This window comes from Hirundo rustica, chromosome 7, assembly GCF_015227805.2.
Source record: "Hirundo rustica isolate bHirRus1 chromosome 7, bHirRus1.pri.v3, whole genome shotgun sequence".
NCBI lineage: Eukaryota > Metazoa > Chordata > Aves > Passeriformes > Hirundinidae > Hirundo > Hirundo rustica.
The window spans coordinates 26,293,011-26,309,607 of record NC_053456.1 but is presented as its reverse complement, the minus strand read 5'-3'; the positions used below and the strand labels follow the sequence as shown (position 1 = coordinate 26,309,607).

General features: G+C 39.8%; 1 protein-coding gene across 8 annotated transcripts in view; it reads left to right on the top strand.

The window, feature by feature from the left end:
• CARF (calcium responsive transcription factor) overlaps positions 1-15,020 on the top strand; it is a 34,778-nt gene extending 19,758 nt beyond the window's left edge. For 6 of the 8 annotated variants that reach the window (XM_040069838.2, XM_040069834.2, XM_040069836.2 and 3 more), the window contains 7 exons: positions 2,005-2,064; positions 3,096-3,226; positions 4,227-4,593; positions 5,054-5,757; positions 10,565-10,618; positions 11,661-11,824; positions 11,940-15,020. In XM_040069838.2, coding sequence (XP_039925772.1) covers positions 2,005-2,064; positions 3,096-3,226; positions 4,227-4,593; positions 5,054-5,172 — 677 coding nt within the window. In that variant the 3' untranslated portion in view covers positions 5,173-5,757; positions 10,565-10,618; positions 11,661-11,824; positions 11,940-15,020. The remainder of the gene's footprint in view (positions 1-2,004; positions 2,065-3,095; positions 3,227-4,226; positions 4,594-5,053; positions 5,758-10,564; positions 10,619-11,660; positions 11,825-11,939) is intronic. The other 2 variants (XM_040069839.2, XM_040069837.2) reach the window with 2 other exon arrangements.
• Positions 15,021-16,597: the final 1,577 nt, after the last annotated feature.

Below are 16,597 nucleotides of genomic sequence, written 5' to 3'. Positions count from 1 at the left end.
TGATGAGTTCCAGTGCTAGGATCAGGCACTGAACAACAAATACTGTGTTCCTGTTGTTGGAATTGAGAGCAATCTTTTCCATTTTTCCTTGTTGCTTAGAAATAGAAACATGGCTGTTAAGTAGCAGCAGGCCTGAGATATGTGTTTCTTCAATTCTTTGTGATGTAAATTCTTTATTAATGTGGTACCCAAGTATCATCTCTTCCTAGTGATTGTTGAGCCACAAAGTGTTAAACTTCTTTCCAGTCTGTTGCAAAACTGGAGTATAGATATGGTAGATTTGTATATAAACTTACTTTCATGCATTCTTTGTTCAAGGACTTGTTTTTTTGAAGATGTTGTGCTGGTTTTGCTTCATTGAAAGTGGGTTCCTACTACTATTACTTCAACTTCAAAACATGTACTAAGACAAAATACAAGTGTTTGTAACTAGTTCTACTTGCTGACCACATAGTTAAAATTACACATAGGCTGAGATGTTCTGTTGGATTATGGTCGCTGGTATAAATTTAAAATTAGATTATTCTGCCCTTCCCACCCTTGTTTCAAGAATATTGTGTCTACTGTGACACCAAAAGAGCTTTTCCTCATGTTTGTAGATGCTTTCCCCATCCTCCGTTTAATAAGTTTGATGTGAAACTCACCAGAACTATCCCTGGCTTTTAGCAGGGATATGATTGAAGTGAGGTGCAAGAGCCTAATTGCTTGCACACATTAAGATCGTGCTGCAGACTCTGCAGATGTTTTTAATCTCAGTAGCAGAGCCAGCTGGTTTCCCCATTTAACTGAACCATGGTGGTGGGTGCATTTTGTTCTAGACAGCTGATAGAGAAGTCTACGGGGGCCAAAGGGGCACTGTCACAGTTGTCATGTTCAGGATTTACTAGTGTCAACAGTTATCCTGTGTTTCTTGCCTGAAGAAGTCCTGATGTGTTTGTGTGTCCCTTTCCCCTTAGGTCAGGGTGTGACGTGGGCCAATTTCATGTTCATTGTAGCAGGAAATATAAACCCCCAGAGGTTTGGCTCACTGCATGAGTTCTCCTCAGCGACTTGGTGAACCTGATTTATGTGAAGCAGTTCCATGTACACAGTGTTAAACTGTTAAAAAAGGGCAAAGGTTGGGCTCTGTTTCATTGGGGATTTTTTTAACTTGTTTTGGCTGTTGCTGAAATGGATTGATTTGAACTGCAGAGCATTATGTATGCTTGGTGCTTTTAGGGAAGAATTCCAGTGTTTACAGCTGTGAGAGAACAAGAGGTAAATTTTTAGACCCAGCTTGAACAGTGTCCCTCTTTTTTAAGGAAGTCTTGTTTTTTAGGAAAAAAAAGAAATTTGCAGTGTGAACAGACTGACTGCACTTAAGCTTGCATCTCTGCACTAATATTGCCATTTCTGTGTTTTTGTGGAGAGACACAGGATAGTTGTGCCTTCGACAGCTGTGCTAGAACTCAGCAGGGATGACTTTTATATGAAGTGTTGGAGAACATTCAGAAAGAGACCAATTCTTGCTTGCTTTGTTTTACACGGATGATTTTCTAAGACAAAGTAGCCTATCAAATGTGTAAAAATCCACCCAGCGACATACTGAATTTTACAGGAAGCAAAAGTATGGGATTTGTTTAGTTTTTCTCTACATGTGAATCAGCTCAGTGAATATAAGCAAAAACTCTAATTGCAGCATGTCTCGTCTCCCCTTACATGTGTGGGTATGTGTTTGTACACCTTCCAACACCTTTATAATTGTATTACAAAAAAGAAGCCTGACTTCCTAAAAATGAGCTTTCAATAATGTTTGTGAAGTGGTAGCAAGGGAAAACAGACTTTTCAGACTACTCCTTGTATACTTTTTTTTTTTAATTTCAACTTGTGCCAAATGGAGACAACTGTACATTTAAGAAAGCAGTCAGTAACAGAACTTGTTTGTGCAGAACTCTGTATCTCCGTGTGATACAACTTTCTTTGTAGTGAGTAGGGGAGGAGTTGAACTATTATCTTTTTTCCCAGGGGTGTTGCTGTGGAATACAACCCAGGGAGAGAACTCTGTTCCTGCATGTGAACATTCACGTACGCATATGGGATCTCTGTAAATTATTCAAAAGAGTCTAAATATTTGAAGTACTTGTGTTCAAGAAGATTTATAGATTTGTATGTAGCTTCTGGTCAGTTACGATAGTTAAGAGTCTGCAGATCATTATGTATGTTGAAAAATCTACCTCCACTCAGATTGCTGGAAACTTTTCCTGTGATTTTCTGATAGAAAATGTTTTGCAGTTGACCATTCTCAGTTTTTTGCATTCACCAGACTAATCTGCATTCACGGGGCAACTTCTTCTACTTCTGTAACAGTGGAACTGAGAAATAAGAAGCTGAGCAGTGTCTGCTTGTGTCTGCATAAAGCTTAACCAAAATGTTCAGGGTGGATCAAACAGGAAATGGAATGATGTCATGAGAAGTTTTCTTGTAGCAATTGTTATAAACAAATCTCAGTTTTCACAAAACTTCAGGAAATGAAGTCCATCATTCTTGCACTAAATAAGAATTTTGAGGATATGATATAATCTGTAGGCTGAAAAACCTCCAGATAATTGGATGATACTGCATAGAAGTTATGCTGATTTCACAAAGATGGAGTGGGAGTGGTGAGACATAGAAAATTTCCTGTGTAGATTTTTATTTTGAAAGACAACCCTTTCTTTTGATACCTGTGTGTTTTTAAGCCCTTACTGAGGTATAGAGATTGTCAAATTATTTATTGCTTTCCTAGAGATGTTTCAGCTTTTATGTTAAAATTAATTCAAAGCACAGTGTAGGGTGCAATTACTTTGCTCTCAGGAACAGATTTATTGGTGCCTCTTGTTTTTGCTCTGTACAGATACATACAACCTTCCTGCAGAATTGTCTTTTTGTCATACCCAGTCTTCTTTCTTTAGCATCCAAGTTCTGCAAAGAGAACAGCATATATGTATGTGTGTATATGTCTTCTGTATATCTGTATTGAGATTGAAGGGAGTTTGTTTGGTTCACAGGGGAGGCTTTTATTAAACAGAAAGAAGAGATTTGTCATAACTGTCTGCTTCCTCACTTTGGCACCATAGGGAGCTCAGGAGTGGAGTCAGTCATCACCAAAGCAGAATCCAACCAGAGCGGGGAGTCCTTGATACCAGAAACAGCTCAGCTGTTGTCTTCACTCTCTTCACTTCAGCCCAAGATATTTGCACAACTTCAGGTACGGTCAAGTCTTACAGAACATCAAACATGCTGTGCTGGATGTGCTGAAGGTGAGCTGAGAGCAGCAAGTTCCCTCTCAGCTGATCCCAAATGTAGCTGGGTAACACGGACTTTGAAGTAGCTGTCAGCTCTTACATTGGTTGCTCTTGCACGTCACATTTAGCATATAGCTGTGGTGCAGGGGATCCCACTGCCATCCTTTGACACTTTGAAGTTAGGGTCTCTTGTGAAGGCAAAACCAAGAGGATGGAGGCAGTGGATTTCCACCTCAAACCAAGTACCTATTCGTTTTTCATGTGGTCCAGTCACTTCATAATGAAATTGCTGCAAAACTGCAGGGAGATAAGACAGGCTTGTTTATTCCTTTTAAATCTTCTCCAGCCTCCTAAGAAAATATGTTAAAATCCTGAAAGTGCTCTTAGCTCAGGGCTGTAAACTTGCAGGTTGAATGGCTGAAGAGGGAGGGATAAGAATGTCATGCTAAAAGAGCTTCTTCTAAAGCTCATCTCCCTTCAAAGCTGGCTCTCTTATCCTCCTTCCTTAACTGCTATGAAAATCTACCTTCATATTTCCTGAACCCCAACAAAATGCATGATCTTTTCCCTAGAAATACAATCTGAAGTAAGATCCTGTTCTACTTGCTGTTTCCTCTCTTTCTGAGGACAGCCTGGCTCCACCTCACATCATTTTATTTAAAGCAGTCTGTTAGCTTGTAGTACACCCCTCTTGTGGGAATGGGCAGTGCTGGGGAATGATCTGAAACTGAATATCAATCCAAAATTAGAGCTTCATGGTCATAAGCAGTCTTCTAAGTGCTGCTGGATTCCATTGTCCTGATTGTTTTCAAGTACATTTTGAGTCTAGAGTTGCTGGATTGAATGTTCAGAAGAGTTAATGAGTAGGAAGTCAGAAGCTATCTAGGCAATACATACTGTTAAATGTAAACTCTTTCTACTGTAAATACTGCTATGTTGGTACTTCTGCCTTCTCTTTTACAGGGATTACAGCTGCAGTCAGCATTTACCTCAACCAGCGGATCAACAGCCCTGCTAGCTGTAAACAACCATTCCCCTCCCAGCCCTGCAAGTCTCCTGGATTCCCTGGGGAGTGCAGTGAGCAGCCATTCTCTAGCACTGAGCCAGGGGCACAGTCTGCAGGCAGGAGCTGGCCCAACACAGGACAGTGCTGCTGCACCTTCCTTTGGGGCTCTGCCTGCCTCTGATCACAGTCTGCTTGCCATGGGCCAGCTGGTACCAGCTGAAGGAGTGGATGACTCCAGAAGCCTGGAAGGAGGAGTGCATCAGATTCTCTTGGGAGATGTACAGACTATTCCAGTACAGATTGTGGGCAGCCAGCCAGAACTTAGTAAGTTGCAGTTTTCTCAATAATATGTGAATAGAGAAAATGCACTGGATTTTGTTCTTTGTGTCTTGAAGAAAGGAAGCAAATGTGTTGATAGTGGGGAACTCCAAGACCGACTTCTTCCAGCCAATTCTAATTAGTTTATTTTTCCACGGGAAAGAGGAAAGATGTTTTGTGTGAAAGTGATTTTATAACTCCAAACATTCTATTTTTTTATAAATTTGTTTAAATATTGTTACTCAAGGGGAGCCTTACTGCAGTAAGTTCACATCAACTTGCGATGTTTTAGAGCACGGTAGGTGACTAACTGTCTGTCAAGCTAAAAAGTAGTAAACTTCATATATGCCTTAACTATTAGCTTGAGTTCCTAACTTTTTTGTTCTTTTAAATGCACAGTTATTGGGGCTGAAGCATTATCAATGGAGTTTGAACTTCAGTGTTTGATTTTTGTTTTGTTTTTAAGCTGAAGAAAACACAGAGGGTGTTGTTACCTGTGTGAGCCGAGTTAAACAAGAACCAAGAGAAAAAGCATTGTCTATGGAGACAGATAAAATCAGAGACTGCCACAGTTCCTCACCATAGTTCTTCACCTTCACCTGTGAAGCCTGGAAGGATTTTTCAAATTGGAGGACTCTAAATGTCTTGGAAGGAAAGGCAGGTGCTCTCAAAGTACTGCCATTCTTTTTTAATTGTATTGTGACATTCAGACTAAGCATATTTTAGAGCAGTTCTGACAGAAAGCTGTTTTGGTTTGACTGATGTGGCTCACTGCCAACTCCATGTCATTCAGTTGCCCTGTGGAACACCACCTCTCTTCTGTTTCAAGTTTTGAGTAATTTGGATTCTATCCAAATAGCCCATTTTGTTCATTGTTTCTGAAGGTCTTCCACAATTTAATTCCTTAGCTTTAGAATGTGGATCACAATGCTGGGTTTGCATTTTCCCCTTGAGACTCTTGATTGTGATTGCACTACAGAGACCGTAGAATCTGTCAGCTCCAAGATCATAGAATCCAACAGCAAAGTGATCAATATGGCAATGGTTTTGTGACAAAAGGAAGGTCCAGGATGCTGAACTTCTAAGTGATAAAGGACATGGATGCTTAAGAAAATGCAGCTTTGACCTGATCATAATGTTCATGGTGTGAAGATCAAGGAGAGGAGAAAGGTGAGGCTGCCAGGTGAACGTAAAGTTGTATTATGAAGAAAAGTGTGTGAATTGTAACAGTGAATGTTTTTAACTTTGACGTCTTTCAACTTAAGTTCTGCCTTTCTAATGGGGTTTATTGATGCATGCAGCCTTCCTTTGCAGTGCTACTGTATTTGCAGTTGGTCATAACAGCTAAACACAGGAGTCTTTCTCATGGAAAATGATTGATGCTGCCATTTCAGCTTATCTACCTCTTGCTGTGTGCACTTAAAGCTATCAGCTCAGACAAATGTGATTTAGCCTGCTGCTGTTTGTGATGTAGGGCTTGTAGATACGTTCCTAACAAAGAGAAGCCCAAGAAAACAAAGGAAGTAATCAAAGCAATATGTTCAAGTGTGCTTTCACCTCAACGTTCAGAAAACAAACTCATCTTTTTCAAAAGTGACAAATTCTAAGACTTATGTGGTCCACACAATTAAAATAATTATCAGGAATCTTTAGAAAATTGAATGTGATAAAAATTACTGTTTAGTAATATTTGAGTTAAAGCCATAGTAAGTGACAAGCACTGTGTGGCAGATGTTTCCTTAAGAAAAAAAATCACACCTACAAAGTACTTGGAATCAGTTTAAAGCTGTAAATGAAATGAAACTGGTGCCAACATAGATGTCAAGTTAAGCAATTGCATTGTTTGCCTCAGATGTTGAATTCCTAGAGCAACATTCAGAGTAGTTTGTATACAGCAATAGAAGCCTTTCTGTTATTAGTTCCTACTAAGCAGTTGAGAGCTTGATCAAAAAATGGGGGGGCGGGTTCTGCATGCTGTGGAAGAATTCAGTGTGAGGACTTTTTTCAGACTTGAAAACAAACAAATGAAGACTCCAAGGAAAATAATTAGTTCATTTCTGTAGAGAAAAAGTGTTGTGAATATTATATGAACCAAAATATTAACATTTTAAAATTGATCCTTTACCTTACATTCAAGTATTCACAAACATCTTCCAAACAACGGTTATTCAAAATTTTTTTTTTCATTTTCTTTTGAGTATTTAAAGCTAAAACTTTTGTAACCCTTACGCTGAACTTGTGTTCCAAATGCCTTTATGTGCAAAATCTGGTAGGTGCCATATCTTAGTCTTAACGTACATAAACTTCTCTAAGGTTAACTAACATTGCAAACACTGTTTGTTTAAAGGTAATGTTTATGGGTTAGCTCCCGTTAGAATTTTCTAACAGGATCATGCTCTTATTAAATAAGAGCCAGTATTTTATCATGCAAGTGCATTAAAAAAATCTCCAGTTTTTTGGAGCCTCTCATATTTAGTGTGGTTGTTACTTTGGAATTGTAGATGTTTTTCTGATGCTTACTTTGTTTTCTTGTGGTTGTTGTGTGCAAGCACTTACTTTGCAAACCTAGAATTCCTGACTTTCAACAGTACTGTAAATGAACAACTGATTTATTTTCCAGTAATCCTTGTTGTTGGTTGTCTGTAAGAGTGATTAGTTACTTTACAAGAGGAGATGTTCTTCTGTATGTGCATGCAAAAATAACCTTTTGGTGAAATGTGGAGAAGGTGTAAAAAGGTACACATCCATAGCTCTCCTTCAAGGCTAGAGGCCTCTTGGATGGAAACCAGTACTGGTAATGAGTGCATTTTGTGGTACAAAATTATTGCAGTTTCTACAAAATATAGAGGCACAAATGTCTGTATAGGTATGTGTATATTTTTTCTATAGCAACTTAATGTATAATATTCTTATTCAAATGTAAACTACTTGGTCTTTTAAAGCAATGTTCTATTTTGTGGCTATGGGGGCTCATGAGGAGAAATGCAAGAGCTCTTTCAGGGCAGTGGATTTTAGGGATGGTGGAGAACAAGTAGGACAGCTCCAGGGAGACCAGATGGAAGAATTTGCTGAACAGCAAGGATCCTGCTGGGAGGGCTGATGGGGGCTGTGCTTGGGGGGCTTTGGGGATGAGAGCCCAAAGGCTCAGTGCAGTTCCTGAGTCTATCCATAGTCCTCTCTATGCCAGTAGTGGATAGTGTGAGTTCATGGTAGGAATTTAAAGATGTGGAAGTAAAGGGAAGCCTGCCCTGCTCTTAAAAACAGAAAAGCTGCTTGAGTTTTTGTGAGCACCACAGTTAGAAAAATGACTCCACATAGTCTGAGGTGCCCATTCTTAGCTTCTAATATGAAGGAGAAACTCCTCTTGGAGCTTCAGCCAAGGGCTGTAGACTCTTTTTCTTTATCTCTTACCAAGAAAAACAAACCTTTTCTTCCCAACTGGATTCACCTGCTGCTTTCCTCATCCCACTGACTGCAGCTCAGTATCTGCCCAAATATCTCTTTCTTCACACTTACTAAGGCTTCCACAGATATCTCATGCCCTCAGGCCCTCCAATTCTCAGTGTGTCACTGTTGGACTGTTGAAGGAGCTGCTGAGTTCACTGCACAGGTAAATGCTGGTGAGCTTTGCCCCATCAGTTTTCCCCCCTCCTTCCCCATGATCATAAGTACATGTGTTCTTTTAAATTTCATTAAGTTTTTTTACTTGCTTGCTTAGGAGTTTATCATCATTACTAGGATGAATATGAAGGAGCCCTGTTTCACAGACCATTTACATTCATAGCAACTGAAAAGATTTGATAAAACAAGAAGGAAAGGATGGTTTATCTGCCAGCTGTTAGGGCTGGCCTCTCTCACACCACTTGAATTCCGATTCTAGCTGTTGTCTGTTGGCAAAAGTACAATTTTCTCTCACAAGCATATTCAAGCAGATACGTTCTCAGATGTTTAGGTAGGAAGAATCTGTTCCATTAGAGATAGAAAGTGTGATATAGCTGAGGATGGTGCTGGGAAACGTTACTGCTCTTTATGGGTCTCTGATGAGAAAATAATCTTTGACCTGCCTTGCCTTTCTGAACAAAGCTTTCGTTGGAATGGACTTCATGGGATGAGCCTATCCCATCAGTGACAATTACCTTCTCCCTGCAACAATGCACCTCATTAATGAATGAAACAAGCCTTGTGTAAAACAGGTGGTGGTGATTTCTTAGGTCAGAAGCTATCCAGCTGGTCTATCCAACAACAGCAGCCAAGGTATGATTTGAGGAGGGTAGGAGGGGAGAGCAAATAACAGGAGTATATGTGCATGCCTTTAATAGTACTGCTGTATCATTCAAACTACTAGTACATGTTTGTCAGCTAGGACCCCATCCTGTTCTTGTACAGAAGTGGTTTTAAAAGCATGGAAAGCTTTACAAGGACAAGTACTGAGTGTCCTTGTCCTAAGGAGTCTTCCCTGGACGGGAAAATAGGAGCTGTGGGAATAAATCTCATCAGTAGTCTTTTAGCCTCTGATGGATAGAAGAAACCTTGCAAAAAGCATGTACATGATAGCCCTGTATGCAAGTTACTTTTGAATAGGCAATAGTTTTAAAATACATACACATACATGTATAGATGTATGTACCTTAAAATTAAATGGAAACATGACTATAGTGGTTTGCACATAGTTCTCTAATACCATTTTAATTGCACTTATCTGTGGTTAACTGATGGCAGATATTTTAGGGCACATGTAATTAGATCTTTTAATGTGGATAATTGGAATTCATGTTTTTACTACAACCGTCCTTCTCTGCAGTGCAGCTCAGTTGGTCATTTGGCATGTACTGGCTTCTGTTAATGGCATTCTGCCTGTTTAAACAAGAGCATGCTGTTCAAAGTAAATTAAATTTCTCGCTCTTCCTGATCTTTTTTCTAATAGGGATTGATAAGGCTTATAATGAAAATCTGTTTGTAATATAGTGCTTTCATAAGAGTTGATTTCTGGGTCCTCACTAGGAAGGAACTAGAGAGCAAAAGCTTCCATACTATTGGATCTGTCATTTGGACATTTGTCTAATGTACTTGGATTTCTATAGCAGGACAGTGTCAATACAGCATAAACTGTCATTAAAATGCTGTAAAAATTTCAACTCTCCCTTGGTCAAACGTTGACAGTTCAGTGGCTCCAGCAAAGATCATAGGAATACTTCTGCTCTTTGGAGAACGGTCTCTAGATACTATTTGAAACATAATTAGGTGTGGTAATCAAATGGCAGTAGGAGAGCCAGAAACAGAGGTGTGTGTTGGCAGACAGTGAGAGGGAGTGCAGTCCCAGTGTCCTTGTGCCAGACTAACGTTCTCTGTGCTAGTCCTGAAAGCATCCCTCGGATACAGTGGTTATCTTTGTGTGCTGACATAGCTGTGCTTTCTGCTTGTCCACACAAGAAGTTCTACAAGCCTTCAAGGGACATGGGGAGCATGAAAGTGTGTAAGATCTTATGAGAGGACCTGCAGGAGTTAAACAGAGGAGATTAAAGTTTGATGACATGACTTCTATGTAATGCACTTTCTTTGGTGGGAGGAAGAGGATTTTCCAATAGAGAATAAAAATAAATCTTCCTTTTCAGAATATTAGTATTATTGCAAACTCTCTCTGGTCGGCTCGACAAGATGCCTAGTGTTTGGACAGATCTCAGTGTTTTTATGAGTGTGTCCCACAATTTTAATGAATACTCATTCATACATTGCCATCTTTGCATGTCATAATGAAACTGCAGGCAAGTGGCACCTCCTGATCTTTTTATTGTCTCTCTGCATTTTCTTCAAGTAAATGAATATTTGTTTTATAAAGAAGCAGCAGAGAGCTTTTACCCAGAGTCCTTTCAGTCCTTTTCCTTATTTTTTACAGAGCAAGCTTTAACTTAATAATGTTGTGTACTTCTAACCCTTTAATAACCTAAGCCTTTTCACTTTTTTTTTTCTTTTTATCCAGAACATGAAGCCTTCCAAACTACCCCTCAAAACCACCATGCTCAGAGCCTGAAAGGTTTGGCACATTTCTTCCTCTGTAGGTGGTTTTCCATCTCTGCTGTGTTCAGTGTCTTGCATATAACACCAGAATCCATAGTTAAGACCCATCCCATCACATGAGGGCACTTTCTCGTTTGCATAATCTATCTACCTGGTCACTTGACATCATGTCAGTAATAGTATCTGCAAACCACAGTTTGTTCATTAACATCTGTCACATCAGTTCTAGATATGGTGAATTTTCTCTGTGCATGGAATTTGCTTTGGTGTAGTGAAGTCAGTGGTGTCAAAAATGGTCAGGTCTCACGAACTGAGAGCCTTCTGTTGTGAATTTGCTCTTAGTCTGAGCTAGGGACAAATTCTGAGGCTATGCCCCTGTCTTCTGCAGTGCTTCTTGAGCAGAAAAAGAACATTCCAGCTCCCAAGAACAGCTGCATTTGTGTTTCTGCCTGATGCAAAGCTGGTCCTATTAATCTCTTGAAGGATGGCTCCTGAAATTCTGCTTTCCAGCTTAAGGGAAGATAAAATCTCTGTGTATGAAAACTTGGTGGAAAATGTTCAGGGAGTTGGGAGCACCTAGAACAGTCAGCCTCAAGTGTACTTAATTTAGGAACGGGAGCTGGTATAGAAGGAATAAGCAACTGAAGATCATGGTAAAACTAGGCATTCTTGCTCTTTACATAACATTGCCCTTACACAATACTTCTTCTTAAATGTGTTTCTTGACAAACACTGGTCAGCAGTGGGAAGAAAACAAATCTCAATTTCTCTTCACTGCCAGCTTACCGCTTAACAGTGCTTCTGCAAATTAATCGCAAGTTGGGCCTAAAAATCTATTCTAGAGCTAGGTTCAGTTTTGCTTTGTCAGGTCGCTGTTAAGTTACATAAATTTAACTTTTTCACATAGCTGTTTCTTTCAAAGCTAAAATTAAATGTGAGAGAGAATTGGAAATCTTGTTTCTTACAGAGGACACTTCAGTTCTCTGAAGTGTGCAGGTGTTTCCCCCTTGTCTTCCACTTTTATCTCTTAGTTCACTGTGTATTTGCTGTTTTCTCAGGATCACTTACCTCTGAGAGTACTCCAGATAACTGTCAAGAGACCAGAGCAGAGAACAGAAGAGGAAGAGAAGTTTTCAAAAAGCTGCTTGCAGGAGATAGAAAGCTCTCAAAGTTTCAGCTGAAGATTGCAATTTCTTATAGCTGAAATTACTCACTTTAGATGGTAAATATCTTTTTATATACTACTTTTTAATTGCTGAATTTGTTACTATTTATGCTCTGATCTCACATCTAATAAAAGCTAGAATGGTAATTATGTATTTTGCTTTTATCTTCAGTGCACTAGCTATCTTCTGAATGCAAACTGGTCTGGTAACTCTGTGTTTTTGGCTGTTGACAAAGCTGTTATCACGTCCGAGGTGTTCTGCACATGGAAGGAGATGGAGGAAGTGGGAACCTTCCTGACCTTACTTCTACTGAGAACAGATGATCTGTGGAAAGGGGGTTTTACCAGTTTAAAATCAATATCCTCACAATAATTTGGTGGGTGCACAGGTTTTTCATGTCAGGTGCTAGTGCATGTCTAACTTTGTACATAATACAAGCCATAAAATGACCTCTCATTGGCTTAGCCGTATTTTTTGGTGTCTCCTACCACTGTACTCATTGCTTTTTGGGAGTGGGGAAATAATTTTGACATGTTCTCATTTTCCACTTTTCTGCCTTTCTCCTGTTGCCTCTTTCTCATACCCAGAGCAGCACAGAAACAAATTTCTCATTTTAAAAAACTTCTCTATCCTCAGTTTTCCATGTTTTGGGGTTTCCTCTTTGCTTTTTTGTGCTGGAGTTTGATTTCTTACATGACTGCAATGTAAGATATTGCGCTTTGCTTAAGGAGTGGGAAATACTGGGGTGAGCTCCACTGCCCCCTTCATTCCAGAAGTCCTCAGAGGAAGCAGCTGCCGCAGGTTCTGCTCCTGCAGCTGCATCTCCACACAGGCCAGCGCAAACGCAGAACTGTGCTGATGCCAGGCTGCACTTTGTGTACCAGCACGTTATCAGTACAGCGTTACTGCTGGGATTCCAGATCACTCTGTGGGCCTGCCCCACTGCGTCCTCACAAGTGACACTTTGGGCACAACTTGAAAGAGAGCACAGGAGACGGCCAGGAAGTTCTCGATGTTCAGCTTTTAGTTTGTGCTTCTGTATTGAGTCGAGGTGCCCTGGTGTGGGCGGCCCCGTGCAGGACACAGCTGGTTCCAGGCAGCTCTCGGTGGACCTGCCACGGGACACGGCCGAGCGCATCGGTGGAGATGGGGCACCTCTGTGGAGGGGTCTGTAAGCAAGGGCAAAATGCTGCAAGGCAGAGGGGAGTGAGGAAGAAGGTGAAACAGTCCTTTGAGCACCCCGATCAGAGAAGAAGGAGAGGGAGGAATTGCTTCAGGTGCTGGAGCAGGTGTTTTCCCTGCAGACCACAGGGGATCACATGGCAGAGCAGGTGCAGATTTTTCTGAAGGAGCTGCAGTCCATGGAGAGGAGCCATGCCAGTACAGGCTTCTGCTGAAGGATTGCAGCCTGTGGAGAGGACCCACGATGGAGAGACAGAAAGAAGCTGTTACAGACTGAGTGTAACGCCCATATTCCAGTTTGTCCTGTGCTGCCTTGGACAAGGGGACACAGAGAAGTTGGGTTTCAAAATGTGAAGTTGAGTCTGAGGAAAGAGGGCAATAGGAAGGGAATGTGCTGTTTTAATTTGCTTTTGTTTCTCGGTGATTTTTATCTATTTTATTGGCAATAAATTAAATTAGCTTTCCTCATATTGATTCAACTATTGAAATTTACATCTGGACGCAAGTCACGGTGGAAAAATCCTGATTTCTGTTTGATTGCTGCAAGTCACTATTGCCTTTAATTTTTTAAGTAATCAGAGGTTAATTTTTAAGAATTCATTCTGTGTGAAGGAAGTAGTGTACCTTGCCTGAATCAGGAATTGCATTTCTGGATATATTCATGTTAGGCCTTTCAAGTTCAGTGTATTCACCTCTTCACTAGAGTAGATCTCAGGTGGAGAATTAACTCAGGAACATGTCTAATCCATTACATTTCAGCTGGAAGAGAATACCAGCCATATTTTTATAGATTTGAGCATAGGAGAGTCATTTGGTAAAGCTGTTCTTACAGGTGTTAAGGGTGTAGCATCTTCCCAGTGTTTTGTCTAGCAGTGCTTCAAAATAGGGCAAAGTTTGTGGTGAGTGACATCTTTGGTGAAAGTGCTGTTAACTTTGGGAAAAGGAATAAGCCAAGTTTGGGAATGAGATTTATTATCTGTGCTATTCAGAGATCGTTTTCCTGAATAAGAAGGGAACTTCCTTTAGAGGATAAGTTTTATATGTATGTTTTTACACCACCTTTGGAAAATACCTGAACACCAAGGGTATCTAGACAGGGTACTAGGGGACAAGACACACTTCCTGGTTTATAAAGGAGCCACTGGAATATAAAATTGATGGATAGCTTCCTAACATTAGTTAAATTAATTTTCTCTTCATCCTCTCTCTTCACATTTCACTATAAAGGGAAGAGTCTCTGTTGAAGGGAACATGGTGAATTGTTAGTTGTCCATAAAACTGTTTATGAACAGTTGGATGAAAAGGAATTCTTTGGTAATGAATTAGATGAGCTTTGGAAAGAATTGCACTGTCATTGTGACTTCAAGTATTTTCTTCCAATTATATCACTCACTATTGATTATTGTCTTACTGTTTATTTGCTGTAAGCTTTTCTGGCTATGTCAGGGCCATATGGCAATTCTCTTTTCTCTGAACTATTATAAAAGGGAAAGGAATCCTTCATTTAGCATTTAGCCACCAGCTGTTGTGGAAAAATCCATGATTATTCATGTTCCATAGCTACCAAATATCTTTTGTGCAGAAGTATTCCTTAAATTTGTGATTTTTCCTTGGATCAGGCAAAGTGAATTTGCTATCTTTAAAAAAAAAAAGGCAGGCTACACTGGAACCAAATTTAGCATCTTCAGGAGCTGTGACCTAGGGTTCATCAGTTGCAATTGTAAAAAGATTGATGTTTTCATAGTGAAATGTTTTTATTCATCTGGTTTAATCTATGAACAAAAGTGTCTTCATTCCTCTTATTTCAGACTTCTGAACTCCTTTGCAAAATGAGAAATCGCTAGTGAGATTAGCTAATAACTGCAAAAATGGAAACGTTTCACTGGGGACAGGTGCTAACAAAATGTACCTTAAAGTCAGCCAGCATAATTAGCATTAGTAAGGTAAGATCTTTCAGAGATTAACTACAGATTAATACTTTTGGTGGTACACTGATGTTTATTCTGATCTTGTAAACAAAAATGTTTATTGCAGAAAGAACTGGGAAATAAAGCACTTTGTAAAATGCCAGTCTGTGGTTTTGGTTTCTGTTGGCTTTGTCAAGCTTTTACTTGGTGTTCATTCCTTTGTGTATCCATTGTAGGGTCTGTTTTAGCTGATCTCTTATGTAGAATAAGTTAAAATAAGTCAATAGTTATTACTTAGAGCATAAGACACAAGTACTTCATGGCAATATATGATATTTTGCATATTTTCTAACAAATAATAAAAGTTGAATATTCTTGATAATTATCAGAAGACATTTGAGAGAGACTTCACATGCTGTATTCATTCTGTGTTTCAGAATTGATGAATTCCCATTTCTTTGAGAGTTGTCAGGAGATTTTAGCAATGAAATGACTGTTTTGAAATGAACTGTAGGTTCCTGACTGCAGTTAAAATAGTTTCAAGTAGGGAAACCAGGTTTGTATTTAATTTTGAATGGCTAGGATTTCCAGAAAGAAGAGACATTGGAGCCATCTCTGCACTCAGAGAAGCACTACTTTTTGGGCATAACGTTGCAAAGATCGACAAGATTTCCAGAGCAGTTTGACTGGCATCAGAGCCAAGGATAGTGTGGTGTGAGGCAGTGATGCTGCCTGCTCTGAGATGCCTGCAATACTCCGTGTTCATTATCCAGCGTCTTGCTGCTGACGTACCAGTGAGATGATAAAAAGATCAGAGTCCATGATGAATGTTTTGTTTAAACCCAGAAACCGAGGCAACAGCTGGCATATATAAAAATTTTACACAGGTGAGTGTTTTGAGATATTTGAGGAGTGAAAGATGGTTGGTTTTTCTCTCTCTTTCTCTCTCTCGCATTGTCTGGTAACAAAAGATAATATGTTAAGCTTATTTGAAGAGATTCCTAGGATCCAGGATCAAGTAGTGCTAATAATATTACAGACTGGTAACAGTCCTATTTGGGTGCTTTTTTCAGATTTCTAGTTGCTGTCACTTAATTTCTCCAGGGGATTTTTGTCAGTACATTCTAGTGGCACGCTGTCTCTGCTGTGTTGAAGTGGTATTGTTTACTAACTTAGAAAAAATTTTCTTTCCCATTCCTGAGGTGATTTACAGGAAGGTTAGTCAAGTTGGTTGTCTAGATAAAACATAGTCTTCTGGAGATGGAATTATTTAAGGCTGCTGAGATGGCAAAACTGGCAGAATATGGTGAGTACTGAGATTTGGAGGAACCAGGGGAATAATTTTTTGATGTTACCATTGCTGAAGCATAGTATTCACTGAGGCTGATACCTGAAGCTGAAAGTCTTTTGCACGGAGTTTATCATCCCTGCCCTCAGAGTAAGAACTGAACTAGGTTATTGACTACTTGACCATCACTTACTCCAGTTCCTTTTCGCTGTTTTAGAATGAATGGTTAACTTTTGGCTGCTTGAGAAGTGCAGTTTCACAACCAAGTACTTTAGCTGTCTTTTAGGTGACAATGAGCTGAGTCAGAAAGAGAAGCAGTGGAAAATACTAAAGAAAGGTCAAGGAAAGTCTGTATCACTTAGAAAATGTGCACCAAAACAAACTCTTGCTTTTGAGAAGCCCATAGAACGTGTTCTGAAATCCTGGAGCATGAGCCAAGCTGGCATTGTGGA